Source organism: Parasteatoda tepidariorum, chromosome 1, assembly GCF_982258835.1.
Source record: "Parasteatoda tepidariorum strain Cologne lab strain chromosome 1, Ptep-v5.0, whole genome shotgun sequence".
In the NCBI taxonomy this organism is placed as follows: domain Eukaryota; kingdom Metazoa; phylum Arthropoda; class Arachnida; order Araneae; family Theridiidae; genus Parasteatoda; species Parasteatoda tepidariorum.
Genome location: NC_141755.1, coordinates 29,270,331 through 29,296,537, shown reverse-complemented (window position 1 = coordinate 29,296,537; position 26,207 = coordinate 29,270,331). Strand labels below are relative to the sequence as shown.

The 26,207-nt window shown below is 26.9% G+C and overlaps 1 protein-coding gene across 7 annotated transcripts in view; it reads right to left on the bottom strand.

Moving 5' to 3' along the window:
* Nucleotides 1–1,304: 1,304 nt before the first annotated feature.
* Nucleotides 1,305–26,207, bottom strand: part of raw (NDT-like domain-containing protein raw) — a 149,652-nt gene continuing 124,749 nt past the window's right edge. For 6 of the 7 annotated variants that reach the window (XM_087161019.1, XM_087161021.1, XM_087161009.1 and 3 more), the window contains 17 exons: nt 19,737–19,810; nt 16,157–16,266; nt 15,179–15,293; nt 14,417–14,481; nt 14,007–14,024; nt 13,808–13,899; nt 12,494–12,547; nt 12,002–12,080; nt 11,810–11,891; nt 10,247–10,450; nt 10,095–10,158; nt 9,030–9,203; nt 8,107–8,197; nt 7,657–7,798; nt 6,119–6,263; nt 5,041–5,124; nt 1,305–3,119 (listed from right to left, as the gene is read on the bottom strand). In XM_087161019.1, the coding sequence (XP_087017145.1) occupies nt 2,973–3,119; nt 5,041–5,124; nt 6,119–6,263; nt 7,657–7,798; nt 8,107–8,197; nt 9,030–9,203; nt 10,095–10,158; nt 10,247–10,450; nt 11,810–11,891; nt 12,002–12,080; nt 12,494–12,547; nt 13,808–13,899; nt 14,007–14,024; nt 14,417–14,481; nt 15,179–15,293; nt 16,157–16,266; nt 19,737–19,768 (1,698 nt within the window). In that variant the 5' untranslated portion in view covers nt 19,769–19,810 and the 3' untranslated portion in view covers nt 1,305–2,972. Of the gene's footprint in view, nt 3,120–5,040; nt 5,125–6,118; nt 6,264–7,656; nt 7,799–8,106; nt 8,198–9,029; nt 9,204–10,094; nt 10,159–10,246; nt 10,451–11,809; nt 11,892–12,001; nt 12,081–12,493; nt 12,548–13,807; nt 13,900–14,006; nt 14,025–14,416; nt 14,482–15,178; nt 15,294–16,156; nt 16,267–17,284; nt 17,585–19,736; nt 19,811–26,207 lie in introns of those variants that run through there. The other variant, XM_087161012.1, reaches the window with a different exon arrangement.

The following is a 26,207-nucleotide window of genomic DNA, read 5'->3' as shown; positions in this document are numbered from 1 at the left end:
TGTAATCAAGTACTAAGTAAAAGATATGAGTGAAACTTTAAAAAAGAATGACAACACATTTAAGGTACCAGTTTTCTCAGAAAAATATTTAAAAAAAGTCTAAAAGCAAATGCAAAAGGGAAAAAATGGGTGTATAATTTGATCCATGCTGATATGTATGTGGGTGGGCACACATGTTATAAATACAGGATATCTGCTACATTCATTTTAGATTTTCAAATCCATGAATTTTCATGACTTACTGAAGTTACTATTTTCTCAGAAAAAAAAACACAACAATATATATTTAATAATTCTCCTTTATCTGCTCAAGCATGCAGCATCAGCATTTAACCACTGGATATCATTGCTAGCTACTCTCAAAGTCACGTAGCAGAATCACGGGCAATATTGTCACAGAACGCAAATGAGTTTTTGCAGAGAGGCAAAAGGATTTTTATTTTGGGAAGTTAAAAACTTTGGTTTTCTTTTCTGCAGAATTTTTTAAAACGTTTTTTTTTCTTTTTTTCTGCAGAAATATACTCTAAAGATATTTTTCTTGTTCATCGGTAAAGAAAGAAATGTTCATGATTTTTCTGTTCTCATTTCGGAATAAAAAAAACTTGCCAATGACTGGCTTGCTTCAGCTAGAATTTGAAATTGTTAAAAAAATATATATATAAATAAATAAATAAAAAAATCGTGAAATAGCGGAAGTTTAAAATATAATTCGCTCTAGAAACGATCTTTCGTTCATTTTTTGAAAGAACACCATAAGAACATTTTACATTTTAATAAAATGTAACTGTGAGAGGGGAATACTTTGAAATTGGGGAGGTAAATTCTATTTTAAAAATAAGATTTTTCGGCGACCTAAATTCATGAATTTCCACTATTTAAAAAAAAAAAAAAAGTTTAAATCATGACATTTCATGACAAATTTTGTTCAAAACCGAAATCCATGACTTTTCAGGTGAGCAGATACTCTGTAAATAATATTGTGTCAGTTCTGATAGAAATGTTGTTAAATATAAATGCTGCAAAAATGAGTGAGAAAATACACATGCTTTTGCAATTTATTTTGCTGGACCCAGTATTGTCAGATTATAACCGGATTTATTTTGAAGGTATTATGCTGTATAATGAAAATGCTGTACTAAAGTCCAAATGTGTACAAAAATGATTTATAATATGAATGATTAGGATTTCTTACTTACAAAGATCTGAAATTTAAAGGACGAAAAAAAGAAGAATCAAAAGTACATTGTAAATGTTGAGTGTGTACAATCATTAAAATGTTAAAGAAGAAAAAATTGAAACAAAAATAGAAAAAATAATTTTTATTTATCTTATTATTTAAATTAAAAATGTATTATATGCTATCACAAGCAGAAAATTAAACATCAGGCAATGTTTTTTCACAAAAGAAAAAAAAATAATACTTAATTTATCAAAAAGTTATAAATAACCAGATTTTAAAAAAAATATTAGATAAATTTATTTAAAGTATTTCAGTTGAAACTTGTTTTAAATAACTGTAAATATTTTTTTTTGAAGAAATATAACTCCTATATCTATTAAAAAATTAATACTATAAAGAAAAAATACTCTCTCCAGAGTTTGTAATAATGTATGGTCCCTGAAAAAATATCTACACAACATACAAGTAAAAAAAAAAAAAAAAAATCAAACAGTAATTTACAGGAATATTACAAAATTATTCATAATATATATAGTATATACAAAGCAAATATCCAGACAGTTGGACAAAAGCAATTAATTTCATCAAAATGTGTGCATAAGTGCTAAGATATTTAAATTTTAAAATGTTCTAAATTTTTGTTTAAGAAATTTACTGACTGATCAAATCAATTTATTGAAGAAAAAAAACTATATTTTCGGTCTATAAACTTTTAACTTCTTAAATTAAACAAATAAGAATTTGCAGTTCACTTTTTAATGAGTATTTTAAGAATAATCTCTTGAAAATCCATAGAACTGTTTTTATTTGTTATATGTTTCAGTTTTTAGATTTTTTTTATTTTTAGATTCAGTTTTTAGATAATCTTTCGAAAATCCACAGAACTTTTTTTATTTGTTATATGTTTCAGTTTTTAGATTATTTTTTTTTAGATTCAGTTTTTAGATAATCTTTTGAAAATCCACAGTACTGTTGTTATTTGTTATATGTTTCAGTTTTTAGACTATTTTTTTAAGATTAAGTTTTTAGATAATTTTTTAAAAATCCATAGTACAGTTTTTATTTGTTATATGCTTCAGTTTTTAGATTTTTTTTTATGTCCAAAAATTACTAACCACTACTTATTATATGAAGAAAAAAATCACCCACATGTAGGACAAGTCACAAAACAAGATACATTTAACAGAAGCCTGTATGTAAAATAATACAACATATTTTAGCCTTAATTGTAGTATTGCTAATACTGTTAATAAAAATATACAAATATCGATTGGTAACACATCTTTTTTTAGAATTTCAAATTCAAGACCAATAAAAAGAGAATGTAATGGTGTAATAAGATAATGATCACGATAATAGCTAGATATAAAATGGGACTTTACAATGAAAGCTCAGAAAATTTCCACCTTCAACAGTTCATAGATATTTTCCTTTTATGAATCAGCAAAAGCACACGAATTAATGCTAATATATTAAAAGTTATTTGCATAATTTAATATATATTTTCTTTGTTATGAAAGTTCAACTTGTTTAATAAAAAAAAATAAACGTAACAAGAAAATCTAAAAACAAGAGTGGAAACTCTTGGCGTGCGCAACAAAACAACTAAAAATCTGTGTGCGTTTCTTTTTCACGTCCATCAACACATTAAAAAAAAAAACCCATATGAGATGTCAAATGATTTCCAAACACTCACTGTTAATGTTCTCAATGATGAAAAGTTTATGGAAACAATCTCAGATCTTTATAGTATGTAATGACAATGAATTCCTCAAATAATTCTGAAGTAGTCCTAGGAATTAGAATTTTGAAGGCACATTTTGGCAGCACATTCAACTGACTCTTCTATGCTGTCAAATACCGGGATACCAGCACGGGTTGCAAGATCAGATAAATATACACGGCCTCTGTTGTAATCCTTGACAGCTTGTTCAGAAAGCTACAGGGAGAAAATTATTTTCATTATTTTTTTTATGTAGCTAGTTATACAGGGTTAAATAAGAAAATGCTTTGTTTATTTTTGTGCCACAATAGAATTATACAAAAGGATGAAAATGTCTAATATTTCTCATTGATTTAATTTTTAAGATTATACTAACATCAATAAGCATCTAAAACTAAGTCACGGTGGATCGCTGATAATAATTCTATTATTTAGCTTGTATTTAAATACCAAATTTTGCTGCTACCTACAATTTTAAATTTTTTGAAGGAACTTTTGAGTTATTTCAAAATAAAATTCATAGCCATTATTTTGCTTATATTTGAAAGATTGCACATTTGAATAAATCAATTTTTACTTCTAAAAAATTTAGGTAAGTTATAACTTCATAATTTTTCAGACAAATGGTCCTTTATTTTTAAAGTCCAAAACAGTATGTTTTGATAAATAAAAATATATAATTTTAAATTATTGATAAAAAATTATATTTGATTTTTTTTCTTACATGCTAATCTATAAGTCTTGTTAAATTATTTGTTTCTAATTTAAATTGAAAGAAATTAAGAAATGTTTTTAAAAATATAATTTTTTTTTATGATACAGTAGGGAACCGATTATCCGGAACGATCGGGACCATCGCTATTCCGGATAACTGATTTTTCCGGTTTTCTGAATCGCTTGCAAAAGCCGGTTTTTTTTTATTGTTAAACCCAACTAAAAAAAATAATTTTTGGAAATAATCTTAAAACGAAGAAAAAACGAAGTAATTCACTAATGATTATTTCCAAAATGATAGTAAGGTAAACATCTTTCCAAAAAGAAAGAAAAATCCTAAAATCTAATGAGGAAAAAAAAAATTTTTTTTTTTAAATGGCGGGAAAATTTATCGAATTTCGTTCCGGTTTTTTGGTTTTCCGGTTTTCTGATTTCCGGATAACGGGTTCTGTACTGTACAACAATATTTATGCCTAAAACAAAGATAAAATCTTAATTTATAACAAGTTTTGCTAATGCAAATTTACACTCTAATTTTCCTTATTCAGAAATAATAAAAAAATTTTTTAATGCAGCATGATAAATATGAGCCTTGTATACCCATTTTACCCAAATTGGAACATTACAAAATACTTCAAAAAATTTTTTGCAAAAAGTTCCTTTTTGTGAATAATTATGAATATAGTGTAAAATGTAGTATGTAGTAAGATACAATTTTGTGAATGAGTTTGTTATTTATTTCAATGCCCTATTTGTTTGGCTAAGGACCACAATTTGAATTCAATAGGAAATGAATAGCAGCAATTAATTGCAAAATTCTAAATAAGTAAAAAACTTAACATCTGTGATAATTATGTATATACTTCAGTGTGTATACATCATTATTAAATTACTGAAACTTTTTGAGAAAAATATCTCTTTATAAACATTCAAATTCTTAACATTTACTTTACCTTAACACAATAATCAATTATATATATTAACTTATGAAGAAAACAAAAATTACTGCTTAAAAGTATCTTAAATAATTACATAATTAAATTATTTATGTTGTCTTGCACATCTATCATAATATATAGATAAGTAAGTTTTTGCAGATAGAAAATAAATGTAATTTTCTGCAACTACTTAACTTTTTTCATCGAACATTTAACTCTTACAGAATGTTAGATCTAGACGCTATAAGATTATTTTCTACTATTTCTAAAATTTAACCAGCTAATGACTTTGGCAAAATAGAAAGAAACAAAACATTTGATACTTCATATTTTGATAACAAAGAATGCATGGCATGAACAATGATTGAGAAGCTAAAAAGGCTACTATGGTGGATATATTAAACCTTGATTGATATTTTTAAATTATTCACACAAATTTAACACCATATTTAGAATGCATGTACATTTAATACTAAATCAATTACCTTTTCTCCATCAATTTCAGTGCCGTCTTCAATGTACTGAATGCATAAAACTACTTGGCACATCAAACCAACATAATGAGCAGCCTAAAAAAAGACACTTTTGTTTAATAATAGAAATTAAAATAAAAGTCAATTGCATAAGAAATAACTCATAAAAGGTGAGAAATATTTTTGTAACAGTATCTATAATTTATAACATAAAGGACAGGGATAGCGTGGTTGCCAGGGCGCTGGATTCACGCTCGTGAGAACGGGATGATTTCAAATCTAGCCGACCGAAGACTCCCCCTGTTGTAAATGGTGACTGGTGCATGTTATATCTGTTGGGTTACAAAGGTTTGTCGGTTGCATTATAGATTTCCAATTAACGAAATCTCTTACACTGATTTAAACAGTGCACACCACAGTGTTTGCATTCCTGAAGTTTTAATTTGAAATAAAAAAAGAGACTTTTCAATGTCTCTTTTTTCTATTATATATTTCTTTAACCCACTGGCAGTTTAACAATCGGACAAAATCGAGAGAAATATTATAAACATTAATTTCAATAATTGAATAGAATCTTAGACACATATAATCAGAATTTATTAGGACAAAATGGTCAAGCATATACTGATAACCAATAACTTGTATAAAGAAGAGAACTAAGAAAATATTAAATATGTGAATAAAAAAAGATAAATATCATGAGTAAAATAAAAAGTTGACTTTTTTTATGACTTTTCGTTCCATAAATCTATTATATATTTCTTCAACCCATTAGCAGTTTAACAATCGTACAAAATTGAGAGAATGTTACTCCCAAATACACCATTTCCCTATCTAATAACATGGAAAAACCGGCTTTGCTATGAGGAGAAGACTGCTGGTTAAAATACGACTTTATAAGTTCAGAACCGTCATTTGGTCAAATAAATCTGTTATATATACCATCAGCCTACTTTGAGATTAACTATGAAGCATTTACAAACATCAAAATAAATGATCTTAACTTAAAAAAGCTAATAGTGTCAAATAAAATAAGATTAGTTGATTAATATCAACAGACAGAATCCAAAAAATATGAAATGAAACGTACAACAATCATGTCTGCCAATGATCTGGAATCTTTGCTGATGACAAACAACAAAACTTGGCTATTTTCCATGTTTGTTATTTCCATTGGTATTAATCTTTCACTCCAGATACCATCCTGAGGTATGAAGTAGGTAAGTCCTTGCTTTCTAAAAAAACAAATGAATAAATAATTAAATGATAATAAGTTGCAACTACAAGTTTTTACTATGCTTATGTTCAATTTTTTGGGACAAGGATCAGTGCTAACTTTCATTTACTTTTTTTTATAAATTTACTCATTACAAATTTTTACTTCAAGAACTTCAATTTGAATATTTCAAAATTTAGAGAATTTCGAAATATTCAAATAAACTGAAGATTATTTTGAAGTTTTTTTTCAAAATAATAAAAATTATTATAAAAAAAGATCAATAAAATATACAAGCAAATGATGCAAACAATGATAAATGGTCTCAGTGTGGAAAATCTTAGAATGAAAAAATTTTTTTTCAGTGCACAATTTTAATTATTATGTTCTTAGAAAACCACACAAAAAGCGTAAACCTTATTTTTAAATATTTGTAGTTCAACAGATTGGAAACAAAAAGTTACTTAAAGACACAGTAGATCATACTCGAGGAGGAAAATTTTAAAACTAAATGCTAAACAACTAAGGATCATCAAGTTTTAAGAACGCTGATCAACAAAAAAAAAAGAAGAAAACCAACAAAGGCCAACAGATGTCGCTACTTCTGTAATTAAACTGTTAGAACTATTTTGATGTGAAAGAAGAGAATCAGTTGAAAATGCAAAAGCAAACCTGTGTGGTTTAAAATTGTGTCTGTGCGACTTGTGCCCAAGTGAGTTTTTTTTAAAAAAATATTAAAGGATAAGTATCATCCTTATTGGTTTTTTCATTGTCATAGTTAATGGTCATCCTATATATATATATAAATGTAGAGAAAACAACTTATTTTATGAGTTCTATTTACTTGCAGCTATGCACAATTGTTTTTCTTAATTTTCTTTGTGATTTTTTGTTTTTATTTATTATATATATATATATATATATATATATATATATATATATATATATATATATATATATATATATATATATATATATATATATATATATATATATATATATATATATATATATATATATTCTTATAAGAAATATTCAAGATTAAATGTAATTACTTTAATTGAATTAGGATACAAATTTGCAGAAAATCCTTCTTTCTATACAATTTCATACAATTTAATATAATTTTCAGAGTACAAGTTCAGTTTATATCTAAAAATATATAAAACCTTATTTTAAATTTAAGCTAATATTTTAATTAATTTTGTCTTGGTCATAATTCCTAGTATTCTTTTTGGCATTTTATAATTTGGATAGAAGAAAACTAATAAAATAGACCTATACGGTTGTTACAATTAGTCATTAATAATAAACATAAGCACAGGCATAGTCTGAAATCTCTCTAATACATGAACTAAGACTCAGTATTTTGATTTAAATAGGTAATATAAATTTTTCTATAGGGAAATTACTTCAATAATGGAATAGCTATATCTTCTCGCCATGTGGAAGATCTTCTTGTTCCACCCAGATATATATCTCGGTACGTTGTCTCATATATAATGTCATGGCTACTATTTTTATCATCAAGTCTTGTTTCAGGACGAACCCAATCTGAAATAGTTAGACAACATATTAACAGACTGGATAAACAATATAAGTACAAACAGCTGCTTTAGTACAACAATAGAACTAATTTGCAATGATCGCATAAAATAATAAGCACAGAAAACTTAAACAGAAACACAAACTATTACTGATTAAATAGTAGTTCATTTTTTCCATTATTTTTAAACCACAAGATAAAGAAAACATGTTTTTAAAATCAGAGATTTGTACTTTTTTCAAAATGTTACTTTATGTGAATCATATAATATAATATAAACATATGAAAAAAAGTGATAATTACATAAAAGACTTACCCACAAGTTTGGCTAAAGGAGTTAAAACTGAACACAAAATATCTGAAGCTTTGTTCTTCAAAGCAGATAAATTAGGAAACTGACTATCAGCCTAAAATCAAAGTTTTAATAGGAATTAGTTATTTAATAACATGAAAGCATAAAAAACAAATTTGATAGTTTAAGCTTACATATAGGAAACAGTTTTCAAAATAAATTTAATAATAGTACTTTTTTTAAAAATTACTTTTTGTGAATGTGTAGGCAATAAAAAAGCAGAAATTTTTTTTTGTAATAAAAAACAAATAAAAATTTCATTTTCATTTTTTTTCCTTTAAATAATTTAAGATGATGAAATGTCAATAACAGACTCAAGGTTTTGAGAGCTAATATTTATATATTTAAAGCAAGAAAATAAATAGACTTATACTTTCTTGGAGTAGTTTTTATATGTAACTAAGTATATTATAACAATTAATTTGCTTATTTATGGCTTTATTTTCAAATTCAACAGTTGAAAGATTCTATTTTTACAACCTTTATGGGTTAAAAGATCAGCGTGGAATAAATAAATTTTAAAATATCTTATTTATAAGCAAATAATTTGCAGTAGCTTTTCAATTTCTTTGGGAATTTTTTAGAATTCTAAATAATATTGTATGCTTAATATCGTTAGAAGAAAAATTTTTTGCTAATTTCTAAATTTTGTAACCAACTTTTCAAAATCTTTAGATTAAAATTTGATCACAACAATTTTTATTGTTTTTTTATGCATAATATATTTTACACCCTATACTTCTTAAGTAATTTTGAGCTGTATTATATAAATATTTACAAAAAATTTTTAAAAAAATTTTTAATTATAAAAGAGCAAATAATATTAAATTATTATGTTAAATACACCAAGCATGAAAGATTAAAATATCAAATGGTATTAAAATTACCTGTTTTCTAAATTCTGTCATAATACAACAAAACTGGTTAAAATCAATTAAACAATTATCAAAAGCTTCATCGTTTAGCTCATTTGTGCAGGAGTGTTTATGCTGATTTACTATAGATTTTAAACTATCCATATGCATTTCTTTATCTGTGAGTATCTTGTAAGCCATGCAAACCTAAAATAAAGAAAGAGAAACTGAGTTTAGAATTTCAAATTAATTGAAATAAAAATTTATCCGTGTGTTTTTGGTAAATTACATTAAACTACACTTCAATAAATTACAAAATCGATAAATTATATTAGATTTGGAGAAAAAAATATTGTGCCCCTTTGAGGTGGAATATGTACATAATATTATGTATCCCATTATAACTGTTCAGTTTATCTATCTTATTTTAGCATTCATGTTTAATTAATATTAGGATATTTTTTCTTAATATCAAGGAACACTATGAGTAAATTATTTAAAATCATTTTCTATTAAGCTTGATAACAAATACTACAAGTGATGAACAAAAATTTAATTCTACAGGAATATATTATAAAAAAATGTGCAAACATTGAAAAATTATTGAAAATGTATAGGAAATATTAATATGCAGTATTCCAATATATACTTATATACAGTTTAAGGACAGACAAAAATTTACATTTTTCGAAACCTTGTTATAAATAGATTTTTAAAAAAAAAACAGATGCAAATCCGAAGGCACAAATTAATATTTACACAAAGAAAAAAAATGAACATACTATCAAATCACCACTGACGAAGGCTGATTTAAAAATATCAAAACCTGTTTTATTGATGGGGGAAACAGAAGGGTGAAAAGTGATCACTAGAAACATCTTCAAGTTTCATTAGTCAATCCAACAGGGTTTTGATATTTTCAAAGATTTACTCACTCGTGATTAGACAACACTTGCCGGGTTTTTCCTTGCTTAAATATCAATTTGCGACATGGGTTCTATAGTATGTTAAAAGCAGTCATAACAGAACACTCTGCATATTTCAATAATAGGTCTATTGTGGTGAAATGTAAAATCAAAACCACTTGTCTATACTTACATCTTTCAAAGTGATGACGCCACGATTGTCACAGTCTAAATCATCAAATACTTCACGTAGTTTTCTGGAGAAAAAAAAAATATTTTGTTTAACATAAGAAGATTCATTTGTTGTAACAGATTAATGATAAATGTTAAAAGAGAATAAATTACATCAATTTATCTCCAATTTGAATGTATGCCATTTTCACCGGTTGAGCAGCATCCTCAATTGTAAGATCTTGGGGTTTGATATTCTTCTTAAGAATTGTAGCTGTGCACTGAACAGCGTGGTGTATGTTATCAAATACCGGGATTCCTTGACGTTCTACCAGGTCTTGAAGATATCGCTGGCCTTGTTGTAAGTCTTTAAACTCTCTGAAAATAGAAAACAGAGCTATTTTAATCTTTCTCAAAGCAGAAGAAAATAGATTAACTGAAAAACTGAGTTCAGTGATGCAAAAAAAAAAAAAACTTCAATGAAAGGGAAAAATATTATTTAGCTAATTAAGATGGGTTATTTATCCATTTCCATATAATATCACTAACACGCTGAGTGCCATGTCAGTCATCAGTCCTTGACACTAAACGAACCATTTAGTCATTGGTAACAGACATGATATTAAACTAAACAATTTTATGTTGTTTTGAGTCATTAATGAAAATTTATATAAAATTAACTTAATTTTTATTTATTACAATTCAAATTTTAATTTACTTCAATCAGTTAGAAGTACGCTTTGCAATACTATGTCAGAATATGAGCACTCCTAAGCAGTGGACATGGCCTAACAAATGTTCTTTAAAAATACACATGGCGCTCAATGTGTTAATGTAACTTTCTTTATTTGTTATTTTCATTATTATTGTTTATAAACAATTCAGTAAATAAATTTAGCTTTTTCTTTATGGTCCTTGGTGAGCCTCAGATTTCTTCATCATGCAGTCCAACCATCAACAACTTGGTTCAATCATCTCAGTTTTGGTTTACCTCTTATGTACTTAAACATTTCAACTGCAATATTTCTCCTTCTTCGATGCATCTTCATTGTTCTCATATTCTAGTCTCTTGTCCCTTTCATTTCTATTTTAGGTAAAGGCACTTTGTAAAGTTCTGTGCGGACAACTCACAACATCTTTTAACATTTTTTAAAACTCAAAATTGGGTTGCTAGCTTCATGAACAGGGTGTCCGTCTTTGTCAGGTGTCTTCACTCTATCCTGCTTGGCTACCCTTATAGTAGCTAAGTGACCTTTCTAGTAGCTAAGCTACCGCCAGCATAGCTCTCAGGATCAACAACACACACAAACCACACTTTCAAAATATGGTGGGAACACCATTAAATGGTATAAAATGTAACACTTAAAGAATGTTTAAAATTTCATATTTAAAATTTAGAAATAGTGCAGGAGATAACAAATATGATATGAAACGAAAGTGATAATTTCCATTTTAAGCATAAAATAATTATTAATAATCAACTAAATTTGTAGTGCATAAAATTAACACAATTATCCTTAAAAAAATCTTAAATAATTTCTTTAATAAATCTTTGATCATTTGTCAAAATTAAAAAATTAAATTTATGAATTTAAGCCTTTACACTTCTTTTTTACCTATTTCTTGATTAAATAAACACAATTTAACAGTATTAAAGTCTTTCAAAAAACCAACATTAGCATTCAATAGTTAATATCATTACATTTATTTAAAAAAAAACATAAATATAATGCTTACTTTTCTGTGATTTTTTCTCCCATAACAACAGATCCAGGTTTTTCAAATTCATGTACAACAAGCATAAGTTTTCTTTGAGTTCCTGAATAACAACAAAATAACAGATTCATATTATTAATTAAAACTAAATGAAAAAAAACAAACTAAATCTTTAAAAAGAGTGTAAATGCAACTGAGAACTTTTTAACCTACCAGCAACTTGGGCAGCTTCAATCATGGAGGCTACAGATCTAGTTTGATTATCAATAACGAAAAACATAACTTCAGCATTCTGAAAAAAAAATTTTTTTTAAATAAACAAAATTATAACTGAAAGTAGCAAAAATTTATCTAAATCATAAAATTTAATTAAAGCAACAGAAAAAATACAATACTTGAAAATAAAGCTACACAACATAAATCAAACACGACAAATTAAGAACTTTCCTCATTGTTGAAACACTTGAGTTATAACACTGAGGGATTTTCTTACTTATAGAACTAAAACTATAGTATGTGGGTTGTTGTTGCTTTATTTGTGCTTGACTCACATTGTCTAGCTTTATTTTCATAGAATATTATTTATTTCCAATAAATAATAAACTAAATAACTGAATATGTGATTTATTTCCACTGTATGAATCCTTTCTTCATTTGGGTACAATCATTGTTTAAAATTCACAAGTAGTAAAATAATCAACTAACCTGTTTGGCTTGATTTTCAAGTTCTATTAGTTGAGGGCCCCATTCAGCCACTTGCTAAAGATAAAAGACAAAAAAGCTTTTAAAATTCTACAGTATTTAAAATTTACTTCAGCTAATGATGCTGCTAAATTTAGCAAATTCATTTTAAAATCTAAATATTTAGACACATACTCCCATCTTTTTATACATTTAAAAAACTATTACATTCAATTAACTTACTGATTATTAACAACTTGGAATAAGCTAAATACATAAAATAATTGAAACTAACAAATATATTGGCCAATACTGAACTTCAACTGCTGTTAGAATTAAGCATTATTTGACCTATTTACAGTACAGATTTTTTTTTCTTTTTTGTAAAAATATGAATATTTTTATTTTAATGAAAGCTTCTTCTTAATTTCTAATTGATTTTTTTGATTTTAATTGAATTGATGTAGAGGATGAAGTTTTAGTACTTTTTATTGTTTGATACTAGTATGGGTAAAAGATTTAAAATTTGATAATTAACCTTATGACTAATTTCAAAAAAGGGTTCCATTTAGCAATAGAATTTATTTCTCATTCTTTAAATTTCTTAAAAAATATAAAAAATTTCTAGAAATTCTTCCAGAAAAGTATAAAATAAATTACATATGATTTAGTTTTTATATCTATCACATTTTGTTTTCTCAAACTGCTGGTATAGACCAAATTGAGAATTATTGGTTTAGAGTACCAACAACTATTAGTTATTAATGGTTGAAACTAAAAATAAAAAATTACTTTTTAATGAGTTAAAATTTTTTATATAATCTATGAATGCATTGAGAACAGAAGAGAATAAGTATTTATTTCTTAAAAAATACAAAGTAAGAACTCATAACTATATCAATAATCACAACAAAAGTTGTCTTTATAAGGCATTTCTTAATGCATTAACACAACTCAACAGAAAATTAACAAGATTCTTATTCATTCCTATAACTTTGTTGTAGCATAATAAAAATTTAAATCTATTTTAATTCATTTAAACAAATAATTCTTGTATTTTTAAACATTATCTCAATAGACATCAAAGTGCTTTGCATTTGGGCAATTTTGTATGGAAATTTTTCTCAATACAAAACTTTTTCTTCGTAAAACAGGCCTTAGGTCGTCTTCAAGCATTGCAAATGCTTAATATGTTAATAGTATCTCACAAATCACTCTTAAAAGTGAAATTATAGTATTATAATAACTCCTTGCATTGAACTATTTCTATGAATATATAAACACTATTTTTACAATAATAAAGATGCTTAAAAAGGAATAATAAGAGTAAATACTTACAGGATTATAATATGAAATCTTGAGTGATTTAAATGTTGGTATGGCAATGTCTTTTCTCCATGTAGTTGGATTACAGGAGCCACCAAGAAATACTAAAAGTATAAAAGGGTGAATTAATCAAACTGTATTTAATTGAAAAATTTTAATAAAATTTTAGATATGTGATTTTGTTCCTAAAAATACTTTAAAGAAAACTTACCTTGATATTTTGATGAACCTGAAATTAGAAAAAAACATTTTTTAATTAAAAAGTAAGAAAAAAAATCAGTTTTTAAAATAAAAGATTACTACTTGATTTGTTTTTATTAAATAAATAAACATAAATTTAAAATATTTTTTACAACGTAAGTTATATTTTGATGTATATAATTACAAAGAAAATGCAGAAATTAATTTTAGTCAATGAATTTCAGTATTGGAAATAAAAGATCTAAGATTTATTAAAAATGATTATTTTGTGTTAAAAACCAATAATTAAACATAGAATTTTTTTTTAAATTGGCACTTCTGTGAAACAAAAGCTTTGTTTTGCGAATAGATCAAAATTGATATAAAAAATTAAAAACTAATTTTAAAAATAGAATGAAAGTAACTGAAAAAATAGCTTACGTTGTGGGACAGTATTTCTCCTTCTCAATCGTTTTGTTTTGGACAAAGGTGTAGGGCGAGGAATTCTAGAATAAAAAATTAATGTTAATGCAAGATTAAAAAACATACTCAAAAAACTTTTTTTTAAACCATTTAATATTCCAAATACATTGTAATAGATATTTTACAGATATATTTTTATCAACAAAAATATATTTAATATTTTGTGTTGTTAACATGCTTTTTAATTTCAGAAATTTAAAGTTACGATTAAAATTTTAAGAAATTAAAAAAACATTTTAATTAATACTAAAAAAAAAGAATTATTTTTTAAGGTACTTTACTTTGAAGAGAGAAATATTTTTAAAGCAAAATATGCATTATCCAAGTATTAAAAGAATAAATTCAAGAACATAAAACTTGAAAGAAATAGTTTTCAAATACAGTAGCAGGAAACTTAACAAGATGATTAGGTGATATTTTAATTATTGAAATTTCTGCAAATTACATGTCGAATTGATATTAAAAAAAATAATAAATGCAAGAATATTGAATGAGTATAGATTAACAAGCAATTAAAAAGTAACCAAATCTTTCAATAATTAAAATTGATATCTTTTAATCTAATCAGAACATAAATACGAGCAATTTCTTTTACCAGTATTGGTGCAGTAGGCAGTAATAGTATATTGTAATTATATTTCTTAATACTGAATATAAAAATAGAATATTCTAAAACAAAGCACTATCAAAATTAACCCCATTTAACAAAATAAAACTTACTTATTGTCATAACATGATTTTAATTCTGATGCATAAACACAAAACTCTCCAAATGTAATGTAATCAGCATTATGTCTTTTTGAACACTCATTAGCGCAATGAAGCATTTCATGAACTATTTTAAAGAAATACAATTATTAAAATTATGTAAAGAAACTAAATTTAGTTAACTAAATAAAACATTTATTTACAAAAAAAAAAAATATATATATATATATTTTTTTAAATTTAAGCATTTAAAAATTGGTTATTTTCACAACATCAAAATTGTTTAAAGAAATGACATAAATTACATATAACATTTCCTAATTAAATAATGTGTGAACAAAATTTATTTTTTTCAAAAATACTGCAGTTAATTTTAATTTGTTTTCCATCAGGTAATAAAAAATACATAAATTCCTTTTTGGCCAGCATTTAAATTAAAGCCCTTTTTAATTATACACAAATTGGGTAATTCAAAAATGATTTTAAACTTACTATAACACATTTATTTTAGTTCTAGCGCAAGCAATGTGTTTTTAATACATTTAGTGTTATTCACTTTTATCAAAACTGCTTACATAAAAAATTAAGATTTTAAGTGATTTCTGCAATTTTAAAATAAATTATTACTTAAAATTTTTTAAAAACCAAACATTAAAATGTAAGAATTTATTTTTTTTGCACGATTTGTCAGATGATTATACAGTAATTTGATTTACTTTTGATTATCTAAATAAAAAACTATTTTAGTTTTAAAAAAAAGAGGACATAGAAAGGTAGATAAAAATAAATTTTTTATAGTAATATTAATTGTTTTTCCTAACGGATTTAATTATAAATAAATAAATAATCATATAACATATTGAATTAAAAAGTGGCTCTGTATTAACGAATTTATTGAAATAAAAAAGTGCAGATTTTAAAATAAAAGTATTGAAAGCAGATTAATAAGGAATTATTACTTTTTTAAATAATGTTGTTATACAAGCTTACCTTGTGATGATGAAGGAAATATATCCATATCGTGAAAAGAGTGAGGTACAACTTGTGAACTCATTTTATTTAATGAGTCTGCTCTTTCAGTCCATATGAGAAACAGCTTGCTACATTGACACAAAAAAGATGAAATTCAGATGAAATTTATATAAAACGACTTATATAACAATAAATTACAGTAGAAAATTATTGTCATAATTAAGGGTTTCCTTCAGACAAAAAAGGGATTCAATTTCCTCTACTTCAACCAATAAAGGCTATTTATATGAAAGCAATATATTTATTTATTAAGTAGCTAATTAAAATTTTTTAATATTTGTCTTGTCTGATTTTATTCCTTGAAATGTATTATATCGAACCTATTAGCGGAAATCTTAAGTCAAAAATATTTCTAAAACTTGAGAAAATTTTCAAAATATTTAACATTTTAAAAAATTAAATTCGTTTAATAGGCTCACTAGAACATATTTCAAAGAATTAAAAGAAACAAAAAAATTACGAAATTTCAATTATTTCCATAATAATTAAGAACAATGCGATCATATAATTCTCCGTAAGTTTACACAGATTTGAATCCCTTTTCTGATTAAAGTGGAGACAAAGGGAGAAAAAAAACCCACCAATATCTACTAATTAATTCAATTTCAATGTAACTAAATTTTAATTAAGTTAAAAAAGGCTATAGTTTATTGTACAAATACATTGTGAGATGTTATTGAACTAAGCAACTATACAATAAAAATAATTAAATTACTAATGTAATAAAAAAATTATATAACTCTTTTTTTTTTTTTTTTTAAATTTTCTGTTAGTTTAATTTTTCTTATCTTTTTCTTTGATTTTTATACATTTTACGAGTTCATGTTAGAATAAATGACTTAAAGTTACTGTGTCTTAAACAGTGACAGTATTGTGTATAAAAGGATATTATACGAATAATTTACTCCAAATGAAATTTCCAATTAATACTGAAATGAGTATAAATCAAATCGTAATGTATACAAACCAAAGTCATTTATTATTTTTAATCAACTATTATGAATCTATATTACTATTTAAATTTTAAAAATGCACATTTATCATAAATCATAAAATAAATTAAAGATGACACAAAAATATTCTTACGCAAATGCATCAAATGAAAATTGAACGCAAGATGACATATTGACATGAGGATATGACAAAAAGAAATCCATTGTCATAAATGATACTGGCAGTACAGGATAGCGAGTAAATGAAAGCACGTTATAAAGTTATCACAAGTAAAATTCATAAAAGGTATAATAAAAAAAAGTATTTTTTGTTTTTTTATTTTTTTAAAATAAATAAATAACAAGTATAAAAACCGTCGTCACCGCTTCATTTTCATTCCGATCATAAAGTCGGATGATCGAACATATTTCATCTTTATAGTAAAAAATTATCACACACTATTAATTTACATATTACGGTTTGAGAGAATCGACCAATGAGAAGGATGGTAGTAATCGTTATTGTATTTCATTATCAAACTTATTATTTTTATTTTATTTTTTTAATTCATTTCTTATCAGGATGAAAAGAACTTTCGAAATTCGGAAATGTGACGTCACTTTTTTTTTTCTGTCTTTTCCTCACGTCAGTAGGACAGAGGTAGGCTGTTGATGTTCAAAAATAAAATTGTATAATAATAATCATTTACGTTCTTTTTCTCCCAAAATAAAATACTTCTGAGGCAACGACTTTTTAAATTATTATTATTTTTTTTGGGGGGGGGGGATATGTGAAAATGCTACAATACAATCTAAAGTTAAAGAATAGGTTTTTTAGATGGAAATTATAAAATTAATAGCTATAAAGTTATAATAAAGCTTTATCAGAAAAGAAACGTAGTGAGAAAATTTTCAGAAGCCTTAATCATACTGAAACATAAATCTTTAATAAGTTATCGAATTTAAATATTGTTTTTTTAACTTTTATTCATAGTGTTTTCATTCTCTTTTTTCAAAAATAGCGCTGTTATCTGAATTAGTTTTCGATATTGGATAAGTTAAGCGTCACTACCGTTGTGTGCCAGGAAAACAACATTTTTGGTTTCGTACTTTTAAGTTATGGCCAATTTAGTTTGTTACAGACATTCTTTGATAGATACTTTAGATTGTCATATCGAAAAACTGCAGTTCATCGCTTTAGGCAGTAGCTATGTAATGAATACAATGTTATCTATCACTGTCTTACGAAATTAAGTTATATTACTTAAGCTAAAAATATGTATTTCATAAAATGTATTTTCGTATTGCGTATTTGTATGTCATATATCTATGCGTATTTTCTAATTTAAAATAGCCAGGATGAGAATTTTGTCCCCCCCCCCCCTCCATCTAATGTAGCTTGCAAACTTTGGGAGATAAGTTATTTAAATTATTTATATTATCATTAGAGCTAGAGCGTTTGGAAAAACTCCAAGACATGTGTTAGAAATATATGTAAGAAAATAAATACTTGCTTTTTGTAACTATATGCTTGCTAAACTTTCTAAGATTTTTTTACTTAGAGGGGTGTGTGAAGCCTTATCTTTCTTTTTCCTACGCCCCTAAATTAGAACATAATCGTGTTTTTTTTTTCCATATTCTTTCTCACAATTTTTTTTTTTTTTGAGGTATACGGTCACATTATATTTTATTTAAAAATATGCCAAAAAAACACGATTAAAAAGTTACAGAATAAAGTTGTCATAAACTACCTATTATTTCTTCAAATAAAATTAGAAATTTTGGAATTAAATTAAAATTTAGAAAGACAGAATTTTTTTGCTGGAACTTTTTAATTGAAATACGAGAAAAAAGTTTAAAGTGAAAACTTATATTTAATGGATGCTCGTCATAATTAGACAATGACGAAAAAAATACTAAATTTAAAACAAAAATAACAAGTGAGAAAATTTCTAGGGGACGAAGAGAATGATGTGTCGATTTAGTTCAGAACAATTAATTGCAATGATAAAAAGTAATAACCAGAAGAAGGAAATATAATATAAAAATTAGGTTTTTCATTTTTTTTCTTTTGGTTTAAAATATTAAACGAAATTAATTCAATCGTTCAACGTTCAGAGGCTATTTATATAAGCTCTCTAAAAATCTTAAGTTAGTAGAAGTAGTTTATTTAAGTCGCACTAGAACTGCTCAATGGCCTATTGGCGACGGTCTTGGAAGTTTCCCTGTGAATGATCCGAAGACATGTCATCACAATTTTGATTCTCTTCAGAGGGGATGGCTTCTCAATCTTTGGTAGCCAAACGACCTGCGCGAAGTTAAGAACTTTACGATAGAACGGTTTCCAAGAGGACCAATGCCTCGGACCTTCGGTTCCCTCGCAGTCTGATCAAAGTGGTCAACTAACAGCGCACTGACCTCAACCATTGATACTTGACTTTAGTGATCTACTGGGAACCGAGTGTAGATAATAGGAAACCTATACACGCAAAATGCGAAAAAAAAATCCGTAGAAAATAGGGGGGGGGGATTAAAATTTACACTTAATGCTTTCAATATACATAATAAATAATAATAATAAAAAAAATAAGGAAGTGAGAACTTACCGTGTGAATTCTCCATAGGTGGATATGGACATGATGCAGCTGCGAGCCCACCCAACCACGACGATGGTTTTGCCCTACAACACAAAATATAAAATAAGTACATATTTCTAACAAAATGTGTTTTTCAATAAATATATCGTTAGTAATGTGTCCTGATGACACTAAATTTATCGAGACAACAATAATAAACATTTGTGGTAATTAAATTTTAAACTTATTAAAGGAAATAGTAACAAATGTAACATGGAATCTTGATATTTCATTTTCATTTCTTCTTCGTCAATACACTTTTAGGTGCTGAATATAAAGATGATGATTATTTTAAAACCTCTGGCTGAATGGTTTTTAAATAATTTTTAAAAAAAATTGCTTGGTTTAATTACTGCTTTCACAAAACGTTGCATTTGACAATGATAGTTTCCAGTTCGGAATGATACACGTTTTTAAATAATTTGTCGTATACAGCAGTAAAATATAAGTTAGGAGAATTTCAGTCTGATTTCTAATGTGTTAACAATCAATATGGAATTACGAAATTATAAAATCAAAATGGAATTAAGAAAATATTTAATAATATAAATAATATAAACTCTATAATATAAACTCAGTGGCGTGCTGAGAGGGGTGAAGGTGGTTAGTGAATACAATATTGAAGAGAGTATCAAATCAATGATTAAATAAGATTGAAACTTTTAAAAATTTGCTTTTATGAAATTAAAATTTTTAAATTACTTTATTAAAAATTTGTTTTTATGAAATTAAATTTTTTAACAGGTTAATATTTGGCTCAAGCAAAATTTTTCAGGAAGTTAAAAGTGATTAAGTTTTAGATAAGATAATGTTAATAGTGAAGTCATTGCAATTTAATGGAAATCGATCGATTATAAATCGATCTTTACTTCCAATTTTTATAACTATTATTATACATTTTTTTATTAAAAATTAAATTGGTTTTTTTTTATTTCTGCAATGATTATAATTCTTTTTTTTCAGGGTCATCCAATATAACCTCTAATCGAAAAAGTTTAGACATCAAAACACCTCAGCGAGCCATTATTCAAATGTGATTAATTCGGATAAAAAAACAAAAATCCATAATAAAATTTTTTATTTTTATAAAATGTGATTCACGTGACTATTCCCACCCCTATACTTATCAAAAAAAAAAAGAAAAAAAAAAGAGAGAGAGAGAGAGAGAGAGAGAGAGAAGAAGAAGAAAAAAGAGAGTAAACGATTTTGAAATTTACGGGTGTACAATATGTGGCTTATTATTGTGCATGATTGGTCAGTGGGCGTCTCCCATTTTTTTAGTAAAACATGATATAAATACGTAATTTGTTCTCTCCAAAAAATGTCGCAATTTTGTTTTTATCTTATGACAAGAAATTTTCAAAAAAAAAAACTTAAAAATTATACCATTTAAAACACACAATGCAATGCAGAAATATTTTTAAAAAAATTTTAAGCGAAATATTAAAAGAAAAAGGGAAAGGATGAAAAAATAAAGAAAACTAATTAAATCATCTATTTAAAGGAGGAAGTTCAAAATCTGCAATAATTTAGTTTAATTAACAAAGGAAACATTAGCAACCCCCTTAATTTTTAATTTGCTATATACATTTTTTTTCTTCTTCAACTTATAATATAAACTTAAATTACTTGTCGTATAGACGTGAGAAAGGACATTCAAATATTTTTTTACCTCCATTTCATTTAATTAAATTTTCATGCGTTTAAAAAAATTAATTAATTAAAAAATAAAAAGTTGGTGCAGGTCTACATTTTTGGCAAATTTTCGTTCCGTCCAAAAAGTACCAAATTTAAAGCTACTCAATTTATTTTACTGCGTCGTTTGATTACTCAAATGAATTGAGGTTCGGACAAGGTATAAATAATTTATAATTGACACTAAACTATACTACCCTAAGCCTAAATTATATTCAAGTATTCCTCTCATGAAAAAATTAATGCACCCACACATGTTTCGTGACCTAGATTTAAATTTTGTTTATACACAAGAATATTTCGGTTCAAAACAATTAAATCAATCGGCAGTGGATTAAATGTTTTTATTTTTTTATAAATCGAGACTACGTGCTATCGCGAAATACGAAAACGAAACACGGTGAGGGCGTAATATCAAGTGCGATGGCAAGTTGGGAAATATAGATAAAACAGAAACGAAAACACGTATTAGTAGCGTACAATTAAAAATCAGTCCAACTAGTTGTAGTTAACATGCGGTTTCTTGGTATTTGTACTAAATTAATTGTATTTGTATTAATTTGTATTAAATGAAAGCACGTGTAATGCTTTTAAATTAAATAAACGAGTGTAAGGAAAATACAAATGATGACCATTCTGAAGAAAGAACACCGAGACCAAAATCAAATATTTCCATTAAACCTTTTTTTTTCTTCCCCGCTGCTCACGTTTCTAATAAAACACGTTGTTCTGTACATGGTGGAAAGATAAGAAACAGATAAGTAGTAATTACATATTTGTCTGACGCTAATCTATTTGATTCGGTAATTCGATAGAAATCCATAAGTAGACAGAATCCGATTTATATCCATTCTTTTTACAGCCAACCCGATTCTGAGTTTACGATTATCAAAGTTCAACTCCGTAGCCCTGTAATTCTGAGCCTAATCCAGAAGACAATGGAACTCATGGATCAAGCATTTTATTTTATTTTATAACCGTCGTTGAACAGCCGACCCAATTTCATGGGTTTACGACTACTTACGTTCAACTCCGTAGCCTTGTAATTTTGAACCAATCCAGAAGACAAGGAAACTCCTGGATCAGTACCCCCAGAGGTATTGATTTGTTGTGGGAACATGGAGGACTTTGAGACTCGACAGATTTAACTTGCATCAGTCACCATTTACTACACGGGGAGTCTTCGGCCGGCGAGGATCGAACCCACGACCTCTTGGATATGGGCCCAGCGCCCTACCGACCAGGCTATCCCTGCCCTATGGATCAAGCATTGAAAAAAAACTAGCCTTCGTGGATGAATATTTGATAGAACCAACCCGCATTTGAGTTACATGGAAAGAAAAAAAACCCGAAACTCTCGCACGGTTAACCCGATGGCAAGATGATTAAAACACACGAAGATTCATTCTACTACTGAGAATATTTTATATCAGCACTGCGGTCAGAGCAAGCCGAAATCAGATTTCGTATCGACCAGTCAAAGCTGGGATGCGAACCTGGGTCACCTGCATCTCATAGGGTGGCGAGTGTTCCATCCCCTGAGCCACCGCGGCTCTGTGACAATTTTAACTTGCAGAGAGATGTGAAATGTGAACACATCTAATTTCTTATAAATATCAAGAAACGACACGCTATAGATAAATTGTAATATAAACTAATTTATAAACTAGTTTTTAATTAGTTTATATAACAATATACAGTACTGTGTTAGTGTATATGCTATTTTTTCTTTACATTTAAAAATAATAATAGTTTTAAAAATAAAAACTAATACGTTCGGAGAACCTAACGAAGCAAATTAGTTGTAGAGTTATAATAAAGATGGCCATCATGTGAATCAGTAAGCTCAATAGATAAATGCGAATGTGAATAAGTCGCTGTTTTTGTATTTATTTATTCATTTTTTGTGCTCAGATCAGAGATAGGAAATCCGCCGTTGTACCGAAATAAAACTGTTTTTCATATTAAAAGTATCAATAATTGTTTGAATGTTACTCTTTAACACTATATTTCACAACGAAATCTATAATTACTTAGATAAGTTTCATATCTAAAAGACGAAATAATTATTTTCTTTAGATAGTTACATATTTTGATAATTACTATTATCATAATTTAATAAATTTTGGAACGTTTTTAAAAGTAAAGAATAAACTTCAAAGTTTGGCTTTTGAAAGATAAATTTAAAAACATCATGGAAGTTAAAATTATAGAATTTTACTAGAATTGAATAGTTATAGTCTAGAGTAAAAAAAAAAAAAAAATCAATATTTAGAAAAAGTATAAATTAAAAATAAAAAGTCAGACTGAGATTGTAAAAGATGATGATCATGATAACATAAGATTGAACAGCACCTTACAATTTTGATTACATCACGATGACGTAATTCAGTGAGCCCATATGAACGAAAGAATTTCTTGATAAATTAAAAGTAAAAATAATTACGAAGATTGCATCACTTTTACAATGAGCATGCATGTTTTTTCATAGAATAAACATTAACAAAGATTTTTAATTTCATTTTAACATCTCAAACAACAATAGCTTGTTTGATAAGGACCGAATTTCAGTGTATTGGCCGACAGTTTTGAAAGCATTTGTTATAAAAGCACCGCTAATAGCTTTTTTATGCTAAAAACATTTTTAAAAAAGATTAACTAAAAGCTGTCACCGAATTTTTACACTTATGATATGACACATTTGTTAACGAGTTGGAAAAAAAAATGTTGCGCAATTTTAAGAAATGTCTTCATCTTTATTGGACGTTAAGAATTACAAGTTATAACTTGATATACTTCTTTTTCCTTTGAGCAGAAAATTTATAAGTGGTAAAACTATCACGTACAAGTTTCTTATTTTGTGTGAAGGGGGGAAGACAAATAATTTTGCTACGAAATTTATTTGCTTCTTTAAGAAAACGAACTATATAGGCTATTCCAGGAGGTTGATATAAACAAATACATTAAAATAAGTCGCTTAAAGCTTGCGGGTGTCACATCTGCCAAATAGACCCTACTTTCTTGACATATAAGATATTCAATTACAAACCAATGGGAACTAGAGTTAGAGGTAGGCCTAAAATCAGATGGCTTGACTGTGTGGAAGAAGATTTTAAAATCCTCAGAATTACTAACTGGAGAACAATCGCAAAGAAGGAAGGCTCTGGCCCACAAAGGGAAGTCATGTCAATAGAAGACGACGAAAGCAGTGCACTATGTTTTAAAATATTTATATTTAAAATACTTATGTAATTCATCAATGTTTTACACCCCTCTAAGATACACCTCTTAATAAAACACAATAATTGATAAGTAGTTGAGTTTGACCTGCAGAAAAATATTGGTATATTTGTTCACGTCTTAAAAATGTAACAAACAGAAGTTTAGAGCTCATTAAAGTAACGCTTTCGCTGGAAATGACTGCAAATTAAATTAGATAAGAGTTTGCCTTCATTTTTTTATAGGATCGCAAAATTTAGATATAAAAATTAAAATTTTTAAATTCTTTTGACTTCTGGAAGTTTGCTTTTTTTCCCCCAAAATAAATGAAGACCTCGAGGAAAGAATGGTATATGTCCTTAAAAGTTTTTTCCGAGAAGAAAATTATTTTGCGCACGGTCAGGAAGGATTTTTCGACAAAACGACCCGTCTTCACTGTGTAATAACTCTCGGGGAGAAGCGATTTTACACGTTATTGATTTTTATTTTATATCTAATATCCGTCGTTGAACAGCCGACCCAATTTTTGGGTTTATGACTGCTAATGTTCAACTCCGTAGCCTTGTAATTTTGAATCAATACAGAAGACAAGGAAACTCTTGGATCAGTACCTCCGGAATTATTGACTTGTTATGGAAACATGGAGGACTTTGGGACTCGACAGATTTAACGTGCATTAGTCACCATTTACTACACGGGGAGTCTTCGGCCGGCGGGGATCAAACCCACGAATTGTTGGACATGGGCCCAATGCCCTACCAACCAGGCTATCCCGGCCATGTTATTGATTTGTCAAGACTCATTAATTCTCAAAATCTAACATATGGTGATTTATAACTATTAACGCCCTAAATTAATGATCAGTGTTTGTAAAATTATACCAATAGCTAATGCACAGTGAAGCGTGTTTCTAATTTCTGATTGTGACTACGACCCATCTATTAACGCTATAAATAAATGATAAGTTGTTATAAAATTATGCCAATAGATAATGCGAAAAACGCATTGAACGGATTTAACTAACTTTAAAGATTTGGTTTTCATTTAGTCAAATACTTAGGTTCTACTCCACGAAAAAAAGGGTCGCAGTGCATACATTTATATTAATAAATAAAGTACTGATTATTATAATTTTAATCTACATTTATCGCTTATTTAAATTGAACAAAGTAAGTTTTACGAAATTAAGACAGATTTATTCAATCTATCCTATCTAATGTTTTCAGATCTTATCTAATATAGAATCAGTTTTTTAGCTTTACTTGCCAGTTATTATCAGATACAACAAGCAAAGTCGTTCTAGATGCCATTTTGTGGTTGATAAATTCCATTTTACTCGGCGATCGTATCTTATCAAATTTCACTCTATTTTGAGTTGTTTACTGATCAAACGGGCTGTATTCTTTCAGGCGGTGACCCTGTGCTATCTTCATTATTTTTTATAAATAGTGAATTTCATAAAAACGATCTTTATTCCACAAGGAGATTTAGAGGTGCTTCCTCGTATTGATAGTTTTTTTTTATTAT